We start from the raw sequence: 15,841 nt of genomic DNA, 5'->3' as shown, positions 1-15,841 counted from the left end.
TTTTCAGTCTGCGGCTGGTTCGCTTCACTATTGTATATTGCGAAAAGCGATACATTACGATGACATCAGCTACATAAGGCAAAAATAAATTAAAGAAAACGACCTGTATTTCAAATGGGACGAGTTGCTTGTCGAAGCTTCTATAATATGCTTCATAACCTGCTGAATATTCCGAATTCGCAAGGGAAAAATCATTTAACATTATTCGAAAAAAAATCGTCGCCTTGAAAAAGACAGAATATTCTTCAACAGTGCGGATAAAGACGACACCTTTACCGGTGCCGATTATTCAAAAATAAAGCTGATATTCGTAGAATTACTGGTAGACAGTATTTTTGCGAGCGCTTCACTCTGACCGTCTGCACCTCACGGTTGTCATAATAACTTGAAACTAACACTATCGCCGTCGTCACCTGTGCCCAGAGCTACAAATTTTCACTGTCAGCAATAGATTGTTGGTGAAATTGAAAACTATGAATTTCATTTTTCAACGAACGAGCTGAAAAATTAAAATTACCTTCCAATCATGGATGGCCTCTTTTCATAGTGAGTATCTACAGACATATTTCAGCGTAACGCGACACCATGAGGAACCGACTTTGGCGTACATTTCAGCCTGGATATTGGAAATTAGGATGTTAGCATATGTCCTAAATAATGCCAATTAAATGTACTTTCTTACGACGGGTTATTTTATCAATTTAGATAGTTTGTTATGTACTGCAACCCGACACATTTCGTAACGCAACACCATCGCTGAATTTCGCTTCTTCAACCTTTGATGGCATACGTTCAGACATAAGCTCTACCGTAAGTTCTTAGACCATAGTCTGGGCCTTTGTTTCGGAAGACCGGATCCAACAAAATGACATATCGATGGTGTCGCGTTACGCAAAACAGTCTTCTGCAAATGGTGTCGCGTTGCGATAATGCGAGCTTTGTAAATTTGGGCATCCTGATTAGTTTTTAATCATACTATCTTTGGCCAAGTTGTTGTTTATACTATTACCAATAAGTTTGCAGTGACACTTACATTTAATTTGAAATTACGCCGTTGGTAGCGTTTCAGGTATATATTTCTTTAACCCGTATCGTACTAGAAATGTTTTCCTTCATAAAAAATGCTATATCTTATTCAGATCTTAACCTTTTTTGATACAGTTTTCTTAAAAGTCAAAGGGAAACAAGTAGTTATACAAACCTATCGCTCCGCACTTTTTGCCCGGTAAACAAAAACAGCTGTATCTTCATTAAATATTGGGCTCTTTTACAGAAGCCTCCGCGAGCAACTCGTCTCGTTTTAAATACATGATTTTTTCTGCGACAATCTTACTCAAAATTGCACGAATTGGTCTCCATCCAAAATAATTAGACCCGTATTGTTTGTTGTTTGACCACCCAAATGCCCTTCCTGAGTTAGGGTAGCGCAAAAAACCGATTCTTTCACCAAAATGACTATTTTGAAAACTATGATTTTAATAATCTTTTATGAGTGTGTTTTATTCAATCATTTAATCAAGTTTTGCATGTAAATTCAAATGAAACAAACATGTTTCGCAAAGCTCAATTCATCCTTTTTCACCCACACAACAGTTCTGGATTAAATATGCAGTTTGAAATTCTGATGTCTTGGCGTAGAAGAGCTAGGAATGTGTCTACAGCAGATGTTTTAGAATAACCCCTTCCTTAGTTAGCTTCACCAAACTCTTTTCAAAGCTGTCACACGCGGCACGAACGGTTTCCATGGATATTTCATCTCAGATTTTCTAGATAACCGCTTTACACCGTTTCAAGTTGAAGATCTTGTAATTAGCAAGCTTCGATATCATGTAAGACCAGCCAAAAAAGTCCAGATCAGTCAAATTGTCCCTACAAGTAGCATGCGCATGCGGCTTGCTGGAACACATAATAGTTATCTCTTAGGAGTTTTCTAAGACTCGAGGCAATAATTGTCATCAAAACTCCAGTTTTAAGATAAACGGCATTGACATTGACGCCTTTGTCGATGAAAACCAGAGGAATCTTACCTCGCTTACAAATTGCCCTCAAAACATCACTGAAGCTGAACTCTAGAATCGATAAACACTCCTAAATATTGTCTCTGTCAAACGAATAGTCATCCGTAATGTAGTCGTAACCAGCGTGCCGTGGAAGTATCATTTTCGCTCTGTCGAGTCTCTTTTTCTGAGAGGACTCGGAAAGGACGTGAAGTTCACGCTAAGCTTTTCAGATACACTAAGATCGCCTTTTACGCAGTTTTTTTACGTGGCTTTTTTACGCGGATTCCGGAATTTATGCGGTTTCTTTACGCGGATTCCGGAATTTACGGTAATTTTTTTTTGTGCGGATTTCGGTTTCTCTTCACTCGGATTGCAGAAATAACGCTGGTTTTTTTTACGCGGATTTCGGAATTTACGCGGATTCCGGAATTTACGCGTTTTTTTTTACGCGGCACGTATCCCCCGCGTGAAAAGCGACTTTAGTGTATAAGAGTTACAGCGGAAAGGGTAGTGTCAAATTTCAAAAACCGACAATGTACATTTTGTTTATTGGCCCAAAAAACGACCTGTGCAAAATTCCAACTCAATCAGACGTTTTACGCATTTTCAAGTCATCTAGCAACGAAAAAATCGACTTTCGCTATGCCAAGGAGTTGGAAGTACCCAAAGAAGTGTTCCTTGGTAGATTTTCGTGGGTCAAAAAATCACAACTTTGAGGCACTCCTAAACCGTGTACGATTGAGCTGAAAATTTACATAGGTCATTTTTTGGGCCAATAAAGAAAATGTATATAGCCGGTTCTATGAACTCGATGATGAGTTTTTTCTATACAGTCATTGTCATCCTAATAATTCGAACTAGACGTTGCCTTTTTCACCAGATAAAGCTTTGTCCATTTGGAATCCGGAATAATGAAATCATCTGTATCTCGGTAACGGATTGGCATACATATAAGGTTAATACATCGAAACAATGGTAATTCACTGTAATTTAAGGAAAAAATATCAATACAAATAATTTTTCTTCGTTTCTAATGAAAATTCGCACTTTCTTCTTTATTTTTCCTATAAAACACTGCACACCTCCGAAATCAACTTCCTTGACACATTTGTTCCACATTTTGGTCATCTGAATCGCGTCCCGGGCCGTTTTTACACTTTTCTTAAGCTTCCGCTTTATTATTTTCCAAAAATCTCTCGATGGAAAGGAACTGCGGACAGTTGAGTGGATTTATGTTTTATTCGATGAAATCTACGTTATTATCGCGGTACGACTGGATCACTACCCGGTTGTAGTGGAAACTTGCCAAATCTGGCCAAAACTTCACGGGACCTTCATGGACTTTAATGAAAGGTAGTACGCGATTTTTGAGGCATTCTCCCTTGTACAGCTTCGAGTCCATCGTCTTATTCGTCACGAACACTGTGGTCTTTGCTCCGCTGCTACATATCCCTTGCCAAATCATGAGTTTTTTGGCAAATTTGCCCATAGAAGCAAACTTAAACTTCGCAGAAACATTTCCTCGTGCCGTCGCTGTGTAGAATGCCAGGAAGCTGCCCGAAATTCATTTTGACGTAGGTTTCATCGTCGATGAGCAGGCATCCTTGATACTTCGTCGAAACCTGCTGGTACAATTTTCAAGTTCGAGTTTTGGTGACGAAAATTTGCTTCAAGATTCTGTTGAATTGCTTGCTGGCTCGAAGCAGCCTATTTTTTCATGGTTTGCTCTGACGGTTCTCAACACCTTCTGATTCAACTTGCGATTATATGTTCCACTACGATGCTTACCTTGAGGCACTCGATCCACGCTCTTTCGTTCTCTGAAACGTTTAGGCACATCATACACGGTTGATCTGGCGCTTTTCAACGTTTTCGCGATTTTTATTGCGGACCACGTTGGGTTCAGTGGTCCAATAAGGCAAAAAGTGGAACTTAATTCCATAGCGCCTTTCACCTGCATCCTAGCTTAATAGAGTCTTCGGGACAATTGTTGGTATAAATGACCCTAAACAATAATAAAAAATGTGCTATAACTTGTAAGGAAAAGGCCTGGTGATGTGTGGTCTTCAACAAAAACGTGTGTTTTGTATGCCCAAATGCTTCTTTAGAATTACGTTCCTTGTAAAAATGTTACTAACAAAAGTTAAGCACAAAAAACTCACTTTTGAGTAATTTTTATGAAAAATACTCTGTAACTCTGTACCCAATGAAGATAGGGATTTTGTGTGCTCAGCAGAGTTTCATATTTTTGCACGTTCTGAAAGTTTGCCAAATAAATCATTCCTCTATCTCTCAACACAAAAAAGTTAGTATTTTTAATATATGAAAACCTGCTGTAACAAATACTCGCCGTGCTCTAATATGGGTGATTTGGGACAAATGGAACCTACAAGAGCTCATAGTACTTCATCTTAACTTCAAGGTAAGGTATTAACATCATGATTCCACTTGCCGCTTAACCTATACGTTCTTAAAGATATCATAAAAAAGCAAAATTATGATACAACTTTGCAAGTAAAAGTCCTGAAAATGTATGATTTTTATAAAAATGTGTGTTTTGTGTGACCTAACAATTCCTCTGTACGACATTTTCATGTAAAATGCAACTAACAAAATTTAAGTACAAAAAACTACATTTTGAATAACTTTGTACCGAATGATAGGATTTTCATTTGTTCAACAAAGTTTCATATTTTTGTATCTTCTACAACTCTCCTAAACCATTCCTCTATATTTTAATACAAAAAAGTTAGTTTTTTTTATTTAGAATAGTAAACTTTTCATAATTTTTCCGAAGACAGCTATTAACCCTCTAGTGCCAAAATTAATTTTTGGACGGACTTCAAAAAAATCACTATGAAACTTTATAAACATTTATTAAGTTCTTATCGAAGCTTTTTAGAGGTTCAACTGAAGACCGTCTAAAGGCGGTACTGGGCACTAGAGGGTTAAGCTAGGATGAAGGTAAAAGGCGCCATGGAATTAAGTTCCACTTTTTGTTGTACTGGACCACTGTGCAGTGTTATCAACTCGGGTGTGCAGATTTTTTTCTCTCCCCTCGGCTTCCATCTGAAATAACTTAAACTGACTTAACTGCACGAAACGCCGTGAAATTTATACCACAGGAAGTGGGTGTCTAGGTAAACAAACCGCTGTAGAAGAATTCTTGCAGCGGTCACTTTCAGAGCCGCTGTAACACAATAAGTGCTTCCGGATTCTAACTGGACAAAATTCAACGCTGCCTTACAACTTCAACGACTTGCGGTGTCCTTAGAAATCGGGGCCGACCGGATCTCCACGGTTCTCCAGAAAGGATGCCTCCTTGTGTCATTTGATGGTTTTATGAACGAAATCTCGCCTAGATTCACACGATTTCAGACGTTTGAATTTTGTGCAAGGGCGGTCACCGGCCAAAACCCGTTTTACTACAACTTTCCAAAGTTTTTCCATTGCATGTCAAAAATTAAACACAACTGACAGACTGTGAGTGAATACATAGCGTAAAAACTTTCTCTAATACTTACATAGGATATACGAAAGGAACTGGTATGGCAAACACTCGGAAACTTGTATTCGTATATGTTTTTTAAACACGGTATGATTACAACCATGTCAATGTGTAACAATGATACAGATTTTAGTTCGACTTATTTTTACTAGAACGAGTCATTGCGCATCGTATGTTCTAAACACATAAATGTCAAATTAGATATAATCCATTTATGGTCGAACAAAAAATTATAAAACCCTATTTTGTTTACTTTTTGGTCATTTTTTCTGAATGATCATTATAATTTGAAATAATGGATACTGAAGTCATTTTTATTTTACTCCAAGTACGCTTTAAACATTTCATTGAATGTTTTTGTTCCAATCACTCGCTTAGATTGGTGATTCAAATAAGGCTGCGGATCGAACGATAAAATATTAAAATCATCATTACCACAAACCGGTATTCAATATATGTTTAATCCTTGTAATAATATTGAAACTCAAGTATACATTTTAACGCCACCAAACAAGCAAAATGCTGTGAACCATTTTCAAATGAAAAAGCAATTAGGTTATAAATCAGAATCGTTTATTTGAATGTTTTACAGTTTTGCGTGTCGATTCGATACTTTAATTATACGGAGAAAATCAACTCACTGAGAAGCGTTCAAGAAGAAACCACATTTAACCTCCCATCTTTTGCAATACATCAGCAGTAGGGGGCGTAGAAACTTGAGAGCAAACCAGACGCTGCTAAAACGGTCAGCATTTCACCCGTTTCGGCATACCTTTCAGAGGAAGCTTATTTCAATGAATTGGCCTATTTGCTTCATTAATATATTATTGGTTTGTACAGTAAACGAAGCGTTTTCGCCCTTATTATATGCCATATCATGCTTCCCATTTTCCCACCCGTTTCACACAGACACCTACTGTTTTGCGATATTGTTTGGTTTTATGCCCTCTATACCACAAGCCTATACTCCGCACAATCGCCTGTTTGCTCGTTTTACCACCAGTTTAGACCGAATTGACCATATGAAATACACAATCGTGCTAGTTTGATTTCGTGCCGATATTATGTTGCATTAATTCTCCTATCAATCACAACCGCACGCACACATCCTGAAGTGTATGTAATACTAAAAGATCTTATCCTTTCCCAGCCTGATCAAATCAAACAAGAACCTCCTTCCCCAATCAATCAATCTGATAAGTCAAGTCAAGTGGGTGCTAAGTATGGAATAATTTCTCTCTTTTCCCGCAGTCGACTTTATGGGTGGCGATGCTAAAAGTCCCCAGCATACGGCAGTGCATCCAATGTACGTGAGCTATACTAGTTTACCTACCACGAATAGTGCCACCTCAACGCAGCTGAAGCAGGCAAACGCTGCAAGTGCTGCTGCGAAATCTGCCCAATCTGCCATCACCAACAGCACCACGGTCATCACCGCCAACAAACATAACAGTACTAGCAACCATTGCCTCAATAACACTAGTAGCAATAAGCTTGGTGTTGTACTCATGTCGATTAATGGCCACGGTAACATGAATGCAAATTCATCTTCAAACACTAACACTCTGTTATCGTCATCTTCGTCACCGTCATCGACTTTCACCAATTGCAACGGAAACGGTAGTAGTAGCATAAGCGGCACTGGCTGCATTCCACCAGTCGGCGGTTTAACACACGAAGCACACGTTCCACTTCACCAGCAACCAATGCCGCACCTGCATCCGCTCAGTCGAAATTCTAGCTTTAGCAAAACTCGCAGCGGACAAATACGTAAGAATAGCAGTAGTGCCAGTATTCGCTACACTGACGTGATTCAACAGCAGCAGCAACAGGACGAACAAAAGATAATTCCAAACGACGACGATACCTTTTTCATTCCGAAAAGTTCTTCCTGTAGAAACAACTTCGGTATCAGCAATCCTTTTAACAATGTCTCCAGTCGGTACTATCGCGACGGCGATGGTGATTCACGAGCTGACGATGACGACAATACTCGTCTAATTACCGGTTCCTTGCAGCAATTGTCCGTTTCGACTCCGCTCAAGCGGAATCCTTCGATCACATCGAACGGCACCACGGGCAACGACACTAACACAACGACTCCCAGTAGCGAGAAAAACGTGATAGCGTTCGAACGAAATGTTCCCCACGGGACTCGGTCCGACTTGGCCAGTCACCAGCATAGGATAGGGTATAAGTCGTTCCAACCAGTTCAACCAGGACCGCCACCAGTACCACCCTTGCCACAGTTGCACCTTCAACATCATCAATTTGATAATACCGAAAACTATCGAATGCCTTATCAGTACATAACACGATCCCCGAACTTGAATCGCATTGCTAGACGAAATAACACAAATCTAATCAATAACAATAACAGCACTGGCTCATCGTCATCGCGTGTCATGAGCCCCAAATATTGCGACCAAATTCGCGAACTAGGAGGACCTCTGCCTGGCTACCATGGCCACGAAAACAACAACTACCCTGCGCCTCCTTCGGCACTTTCTCCCCTGAGTGGCGGAGGAGGCTTTCCCGCAATGGTTATGCATCGTGCAAAGTCGCAGGATCGACTTTCACATCGCAGCAGGAGGCACCATGGCGGAGGGGCACGTGCCCAGCATGGTGTCCAGCTGCAGCAGCGGCCTCGGTCATTTTGCAGCAACAACGGAATCTATCCGGACTATGTGATTATGGAACATCCCGACAGTTAGACATCTGCCAGGCAAACCACAATGGGGGAAAGAACGATTCCATCTCAGCAGTCTGATTTTTGTCGGTTTATATTTTTCCTATTGCCCGCTTTGATGTAAATCGTTGTCGGTATGGACGTGAAATAGTGACGGACGGGTGCCCGTATGTCTCCTCTCATGGCATCGGGCAGGGGCACGCATATAGTAGTTTTATTTCTAAATTGAATCCAATTTGAATTGCATTTGCCAGACGACTGAATTTATCGTTCATTTGTGTGTAAGATGAGAGGGCCATTCGCGGTGATATCATTCCCGCGTACTGTACGCAGCTGGGCGGTAATGTCGTGCGAAATATGTCCGGGTGGAATCGTTTAATTTTCCACTTATGTTAACAGCGACAGCGTGTGCACGCGCTTGTTCTACTAATTTCATCTATTAACTATAAAATTCATTGAGAAAAACTTAGCAACTGTATTGTTGAAACAAAAAGATAATATTCCACAAACATCCCTTTAATAGGAAAAGCTTGGCAGCAAAGCAAGTTTGGCTTTACTGGAAATTGTAGCCAATATAAAAACCCGTTAATAGTATTAACTTGGCTAGTGTTCAAAATGTTTCGAGTGGTTGCACCATAGAACAATGTTGAAAATATTTTCTTTTTCGGTTTGTAAATGCATCCTTGAAAGTTCAAACTCAACAAAAAAAGTGTAAAGCCAATGTCAAAGCGCTGAATGCTACATGAATCTTCATATATTTGTTTATATGCCATATACCTAAATGTTGTAGAGGTTGAAAATTTTAAACCTGTTTAATAAGTTTACATTTGAACAATATTCTTAGCGCTTCATTGTCTAGTAAATATTGTAGACAATTAGGCGTTGTTTATGCTTTGAGGTTAAAATAAACAAAAAAAATAAAATTCATTCAACTTTCCTTTTTTTCTTTCCAATTTAACTCTATATTTTTGTTAAATGCAAACTGTTGAATCGAATTTAAAAATACATATCATTTATTTATTTATTTATACTCGCAGGTGGCATTAGCTTTGCTCCTTAGTTTTTTTGTTCACTTTTTACAAGTGAAATTTTTCACGTGGTTTTCAGAATTTACACGTTTTTCTCGGATTTCCGGACTTGAGGTTTTACACAATTAAAAATCTAGTTTTGCTTCAGTGATAGGATGAATTAAATTTTCTATTTACTTTTCTTTCAGTGAGGTTGAAGAAAGACTCCATTTACCAATAATGATATAAATAATAATAATCGTGTGTCTAATTGTTTATGGTACAAAAACATTTGACAAAAAAAAAAAAAATAAGTGCAAAAATTATACCAATAATGATTAAACAAATGTTGATGGGTTTTCCGTCAATTAAGCAAAGGTTTTTTTTTCTATTCAAAAATTGTTAAGGTATAAATAAGTTCATAAAAATTTTTTTCGTTCATATAAAAAAATTACGTTTGTAACGGCCTTATTATGCACTGAAAAGCTGCCTCCCTGTTTCATAGTATAATTTTCACATGAGAAATGTTCCTAGAAATGTGATTTGTGTATCACACAAAGTGATTTTTATTTTTTTAAACAGGACAACACTAATATTCTCTTTTTCGTTGCGGTCACCACAAATCAAAATTGGAATAAAATATGGCGGCATGTTAGGCAATCAATCGTTTGAAATCGACCCTAATGCATACTGCATATGAGTGATAGTTGTGGCGCAGTACAGTCGATAAACCATGGAACCGTAACCCGGGAAGCATTAGTATGGCGCCTGTGTCATGCTAATTTGCGGTATCCGTGCTGGAAGCGATATTCAATCGGCTTGCTCGAAACTAGTAGCTTTCTGTCGATATATCCAACTAACCGATATAACTAGGTATAACTCAGCCTTCACATCAGAGACAGGTGAATAGCATAATTGTTATTTTTTCAAAATAGTACAGCAAACCGTGCTTCTCTTACGTGGCGACTCTACGCCACCCAAACTCTAGCGACAGCTGTTCAGTTTCCCTCTGCACGGTCAACCTCGCTCGCGTTGGGTACAGGGTTAAAGGTGATGATACCTGAAAGGAAGGTGAACCACGGCTTCCCCGTCGTCCGCTTCGCTTTACACGGCTTAATTATTAACTGACAACAGGCTCGCAACAAAGCCATTTATGTGGCTTCTGTTGGGCTCAAGTTTGGCTTCTGTTCGTGAGATAAACCTCGACTTCCGATCATCCTATCTAAACCTACATTCAGAGATTAAAAACCGTCACTATTTCACTCCGACAGCGACTAGTACAAACAAGAAAAAAATCATTCACCAGTTCGTACTGTCCAACGTTCCTTACCAGAAAATTGCTTCTGTAAAAAGTTAAGCTTAAGTTATTATAAGCCATTTGTATAACAATTATCAAATCATTGACAAATTCGATTAGTGAATCCAACCCAGTAGTGAAATTCGATCCTGTACTGCGTACGTTGTAGCTAATAGAAACTATTATTATCGAGATAGAAAATCCTAAAACAAGTAGTTCAAAACGTTTCGATTAGTAGTGGTAGATAATAAAACAAACTGTTTAATTTCTTCGCCTCAAGCAGAGCATTCGTTGAGTATATACTATTTCAAACCAAAGTATAAACTAGAAGTTGAAAATATAGGAACGAATAGCGTTGTTACAAATATACACTAGTGTGCTTTCCACAAATTGCCGTACAAAAATTTAGACAAGGCAGGAGCCGAATTAGGATGCAAATCATACGCCAACTTAAGAACATGAAAAGGTATGACTCACACCGCGCATGAACTACTAAACTGCCCCTCGTCTGCCATGCTAACTAGTGGCTGATTTGTATGGCAAACACGAGCTAGCCTAGACTATACCTAGTTCACGCATTTAGATTTATCACTTAAAACGAATTGCAGCTGGTTTTCAGTCAACGAAGTGATTCTTTATTGTTCATTTTAGGCTTAAGTTAGTTTTTGTATGCGACGAAAAGAAAGTGAAACTAAAACAAACGATCGCGACTGCGCGATCAACAAACTAAGAAGAGCGAAAAAAATAAAGCAATCGTTTTATATTCTTTTTTTTTTCTTTTTGTATCAAAAAATAAAGTAAATTGTTTCATTTCATCCCCGTGTTCGTCTGGTTTGTCTTATCGTGACCAAGCGATGATCCGAAAATTGGTTACTATTTTGTTTTAAGGTTTTGTTGTTGTCATTCTATTTAATAAGGTTCGCACTGCCTCAATGTACTTACTGTGGATTAACATTTATTATATTTTTTTCAATAACTAACGACTGTAGGCCTAATTGGAGAGTTCTATATGTAGCTAATGTACTAACATTTTCTCACCCATTTCACCAAACAGGTATTATTTTTGTTCTTCTTCGTGACAGTTTGTGGCATTTGAAAATAAAATGAACAAAAGTTTATCTCGTGGTTCCAACAGTGTATTCTAAGTAAAAAAAGAGCTTCGGCTGTGCGCTGAATGATTGATTGAGTCAACGTTTTTTCTATCGTGATTTTAGGTCATTTGTTATTTTTTTATTTTTTGAGAAATGCAGTAGATTTTGCTCTGCGCGGTCTGCCTCGAAGTCGTCGGCCTCTATCCGTTTCTTTGCTAAATATCTTTGCCGGTCGCTAATCCGCTACGTGGCCAGCATACTGTAACCTGCCGTGTTTCATCAGCTTGTACTTCGTACAGCTCGTGATTCATGCGCCTGCGCCACACTCCATTTTCTAGTTTATCTCCGAGTATTGGTCGTTGGATTCTACGCTCGAAGACTCCAAGCACTCGTCGATCCGTCTCCTTCCACGTCCACGATTCATGTCCGTGAAGCGCCACTGGGAGGACCAGGGTCCTATAGAGCGAAAATTTCGTACAAATCTGTAGGCTACGAAACTTAAGCTGGCTACGCAATCCATAATAAGCCCTATTTGCTGCAGCAATTCGTCTCTTCACCTCGTTGTCACATGTCACGAGAGCACCAAGATAAACATATTCGTCGATCACTCCTAAAATATCCCCATCCATCTCCACAGCAGTAACAACACCCACAGAACTACCAAACTCTCTACCAGGCACCGTGTACTTCGTTTTGGCAGTGTTCATGGTAATATCAACCCTCGCAGCTCCCCTTTTGCGAGCCGCAAAGGCTCTCTCAGCAGCTTTACGGTTAACACCAATAATATCAATGTCGTCCCAGAAGCATGCTCAAGCATAATTTCCCACACCTCGTTGCGTTTCACTGTATCGTACGCCGCCTTAAAGTCTATAAACAGATGACGTGTCTGCAAGTTGTTTTCTCGAAACTTGTCGAGGATCTGTCTCAAGGTGAACATCTGGTCTGTTGTAGATCGTCCCGCGCGAAAACCACATTGGTATTCTCCAACAAAGGCTTCCTGCAACTGCCTCAGTTGCTGGAGCAGGATACGGGAGACAATTTTATAAGCGGAATCGAGGAGGGTTATGCCTCGATAATTACTACAGTCGAGTCTATGTCCCTTCTTGTAGAAAGGGCACATAAGTCCTTCCAGTCCAGTCCGTAGTTTGTTGTTCCTTAGACCATATCCTTAGGATAATCTGGCTAAGCTCACAACACAGCCGCTCGCTCCCGAATTTGAATATTCCGGCCGGCAAGCCGTCCTTCCCTTCCCAGCGGCTTTGTGGTTCTTCAGCTCTTTGCAAGCATTCACCACCTCGTCCAATGTTGAATTCAATTTCAATCCTGTTCCCTTCGACGACTCTCCTACCTCCAACGCCTGGCCACCTGCGATTTAATCAGGTTCCCTGTCATTACCCATGGCAGGTACTGGCATGGTCGTGTGAGTGAAAAAATTCTCCGCCTCCATGAGGATGCGATCGCAGTGCTTTCATTTCTTATGGTGGTGAAGCTTCTTATCGGCAGCCCTTGGTTTCCGGTATTAGCTGCTGCTAACGTGTTGGCATAGGACCGGTACTTCGCTTTCGTCACCTCTAAACACTCAGCATCGAACCAGCCACTACGCGTGGTTCTCATTGTCATGCCTATCACTTCTCGCGCTGACCGCATCATGGATGTGTTTATACTGCTCGTTCAAGTCCACTCCAGCTTTTTCACCGATCCGTCTATCAGCTTTCTGAGTATACTCTGCAGCAACTCCTTCCGGTGATAACCTCTGCATGTCCAGACGTATCTTCCACGCCGATCTCGATTTAAACACGTTGGACAACCGGGCGCAAATCTTGGGTACCACGAGATAGTGATCCGAGCCGATGTTTGGGGTCCACATTTATGACCTCTGTGAAGTGTCGGCCGTCCATCAGCATGTGGTCGCCCTGGGAGCAGGCCTTTCCATTGAGGTATCTCCAGGTGTGCTTCCAAATGTTCAGACGTGCAGAATGGGTCCAACAGATGGCCATTCCCCTGGCCGCGGCGAAGTTCGCTAACCTCAAGCAGTTGTCGGTGGTAGATTGAAGGCTTTCCCTACCAATAACGGTACGAAAGAACTTGTCTCGTCCGAATTGTGCGTTCATATCTTCGATGACGATCTTTATGTCGTGTTGTGGGCATTCTCCATACGTTTTCTCAAGGAGCTCATAGAGCTCCTCCTTTATGTCGTCGGTTTTATCGTTTGTCGGGTTTGTCGGTTCGTACACGTTGATAAGGCTGTAATTGCAGATTCTGCCCTTGATTCTCTATACGCATAGACGGCTATTTTGCCTTCCGTAGCTCTCTGGATCAGTCACTGTTTGAGCCACCCCTAACCGCTCCAAGGAGACACTTCCTCATCCATGTCAGCAAACGACTAAGTTACCACCGGTTCAATGGTACGCACTACCCAGCCGTTTACCAACCAAAAGCCATATGTTTCATATCACTCAGTTTCCTGGCATGAGTCCTCAAATGCTGAAGCTCATTGTATTCGAATCGTGAGAAGATGCAAGCCAATATGAGTTCCTGATAAAACACGGTAAATTTTCCTTGCAACCCTGTTAAAAGCAGAAACTATTTTTTCCAAAGGCAGTAAAGCATTAATGACGTGTTTTAAATAGTACTCTGCTATTTTTCACACTCTTGTCGATCGATCGCAGTGGCAACCTTTTTCTGTTGGATATTGCTCCCCAAACCATCACAGCTGAAGAAACCTGGAATCGTTTCACTCCTCTCTTATCGGCTGGAGTATCACGAAGACATGGTCCATACACACGATGTCGTTCTATCTGTTCAAATCAGCCTCCAACGTAAACAATTTTACATTCGAACAAAATATGTTGTGAGCAGCGTGCGTCTACAGTAGTAATTGAGATCTGGTAACCCTGGGAGCTACAGGCACTCAAATTTGTGTATCGCTTTCACGGTGACACTCTGTAGATAGCCAACAACGACATTATACGGCTACGTTATTTCACGAAGAGCATTAACAAAGGGACAAATATTGGAGCATTGAGAGGTTGAATCTTGAAGTAGTAATTCAAGTGAAATATTAACATGAGAGCGTTGTGAAAAATGGTAAAATCTACAAAATATCGGACAAAATTTCGCCAAGTTTATCATATTTTCATTGCTGTTTGATTCTATGAGAGTCTCTAAGCGTAATTAATTTTTGAATAACGATTTCGTAGAAATTGAACGTAATCTGTACATTCTCTAGAGTCGTGAGAAATAAAGTCGCGAAATAAAATTTAAAAAACTGAGATAAATAAAATACTACTGTTTATAAAAAAAATCGCCTCGAGATGATTTTTCCTTCTATCTTGACAGTGGAAAGTAAAATTAAAATTTTTCAAGATAATCGAAAAAATGGGTATCAGAGGGTAAATATATTTCAAATAGCTAGTTATTTTTATCAAGATAATAAATAAAGTGCGTACAAGACAGATTTTTTCTTTAGGGGCCATCCACATACCACGTGGACAGCTTTGGGGGGGGAGGGGTTAGCTAATGTCCACGGTCCATACAATTTTTTTAGAATTTATATGGACAGTTGTCCACGGAGGGGGAGGGGGAGGTCAAAATCGGTAAAAATCTGTCCACTTGGTATGTGGATGGCCCCTTACAATCATTGAAAATGAGCTACTATGCTTGAAATATTCGAAAAAAAAATTCGAATACAATTCCCAGCGAAAAAAACATGGTTGTATGCTGATACACCCAAAACCACTTTAATTGTAGTTTTTAGAGGCAATATTTGCTAATGGAATTTTTTATGTAAAATTACTAGAATCATTCATTCAACTTGAGACAAAATCAATCTAAAGAAATCTGTTTTGATCGAGTGGTCGGTATTATGATGCGACCTTTTTCAAAAATAAATGGAAACGAACATGCAAATTATACCACCAATATGCTATACCGCGAAAAAAAAATCGCTGTATTGTTTTCTGCATTTAAATTCATTCAAAACGACCTTCACAAAACTATTTCAGAAATGATGTTTCGGTTGACATTTATGTTCAACGTCTTCCGAAATGTATGCAAATTAGACGGAACACTCTTGTCGTATATCTAATTTGTTGGATCTGAATTGTTGTTATGCAGTAATAGAAAAGTTTTGTTAATTTTAAATAGAAAAAATATGCTTTTTTTTCTAGCGTCCATTAGGATATAAAGTAAATATCAATAATATTGTGGAATGTTTGTTGTGAAAACAATTTTAAGTGATTTTCGGAAT

At 39.6% G+C, this 15,841-nt stretch overlaps 1 protein-coding gene across 4 annotated transcripts in view; it reads left to right on the top strand.

The window, feature by feature from the left end:
- The window catches only part of LOC129725834 (sodium/potassium-transporting ATPase subunit beta-1-interacting protein), a 72,598-nt gene that overhangs the window by 53,109 nt on the left and 3,648 nt on the right, over nucleotides 1–15,841 (top strand). Inside the window, exon 6 of one of the 4 annotated variants that reach the window (XM_055682138.1) lies at nucleotides 6,760–6,960. The exons of 1 other annotated variant lie outside the window; for it this stretch is intronic. In XM_055682138.1, coding sequence (XP_055538113.1) covers nucleotides 6,760–6,960 — 201 coding nt within the window. Of the gene's footprint in view, nucleotides 1–6,759; nucleotides 11,325–15,841 lie in introns of those variants that run through there. 2 more of the 4 variants (XM_055682140.1, XM_055682137.1) reach the window with 2 other exon arrangements.

This window comes from Wyeomyia smithii, chromosome 2, assembly GCF_029784165.1.
Source record: "Wyeomyia smithii strain HCP4-BCI-WySm-NY-G18 chromosome 2, ASM2978416v1, whole genome shotgun sequence".
Lineage (NCBI taxonomy): Eukaryota > Metazoa > Arthropoda > Insecta > Diptera > Culicidae > Wyeomyia > Wyeomyia smithii.
This window is presented reverse-complemented; position numbering and strand designations above follow the sequence as displayed.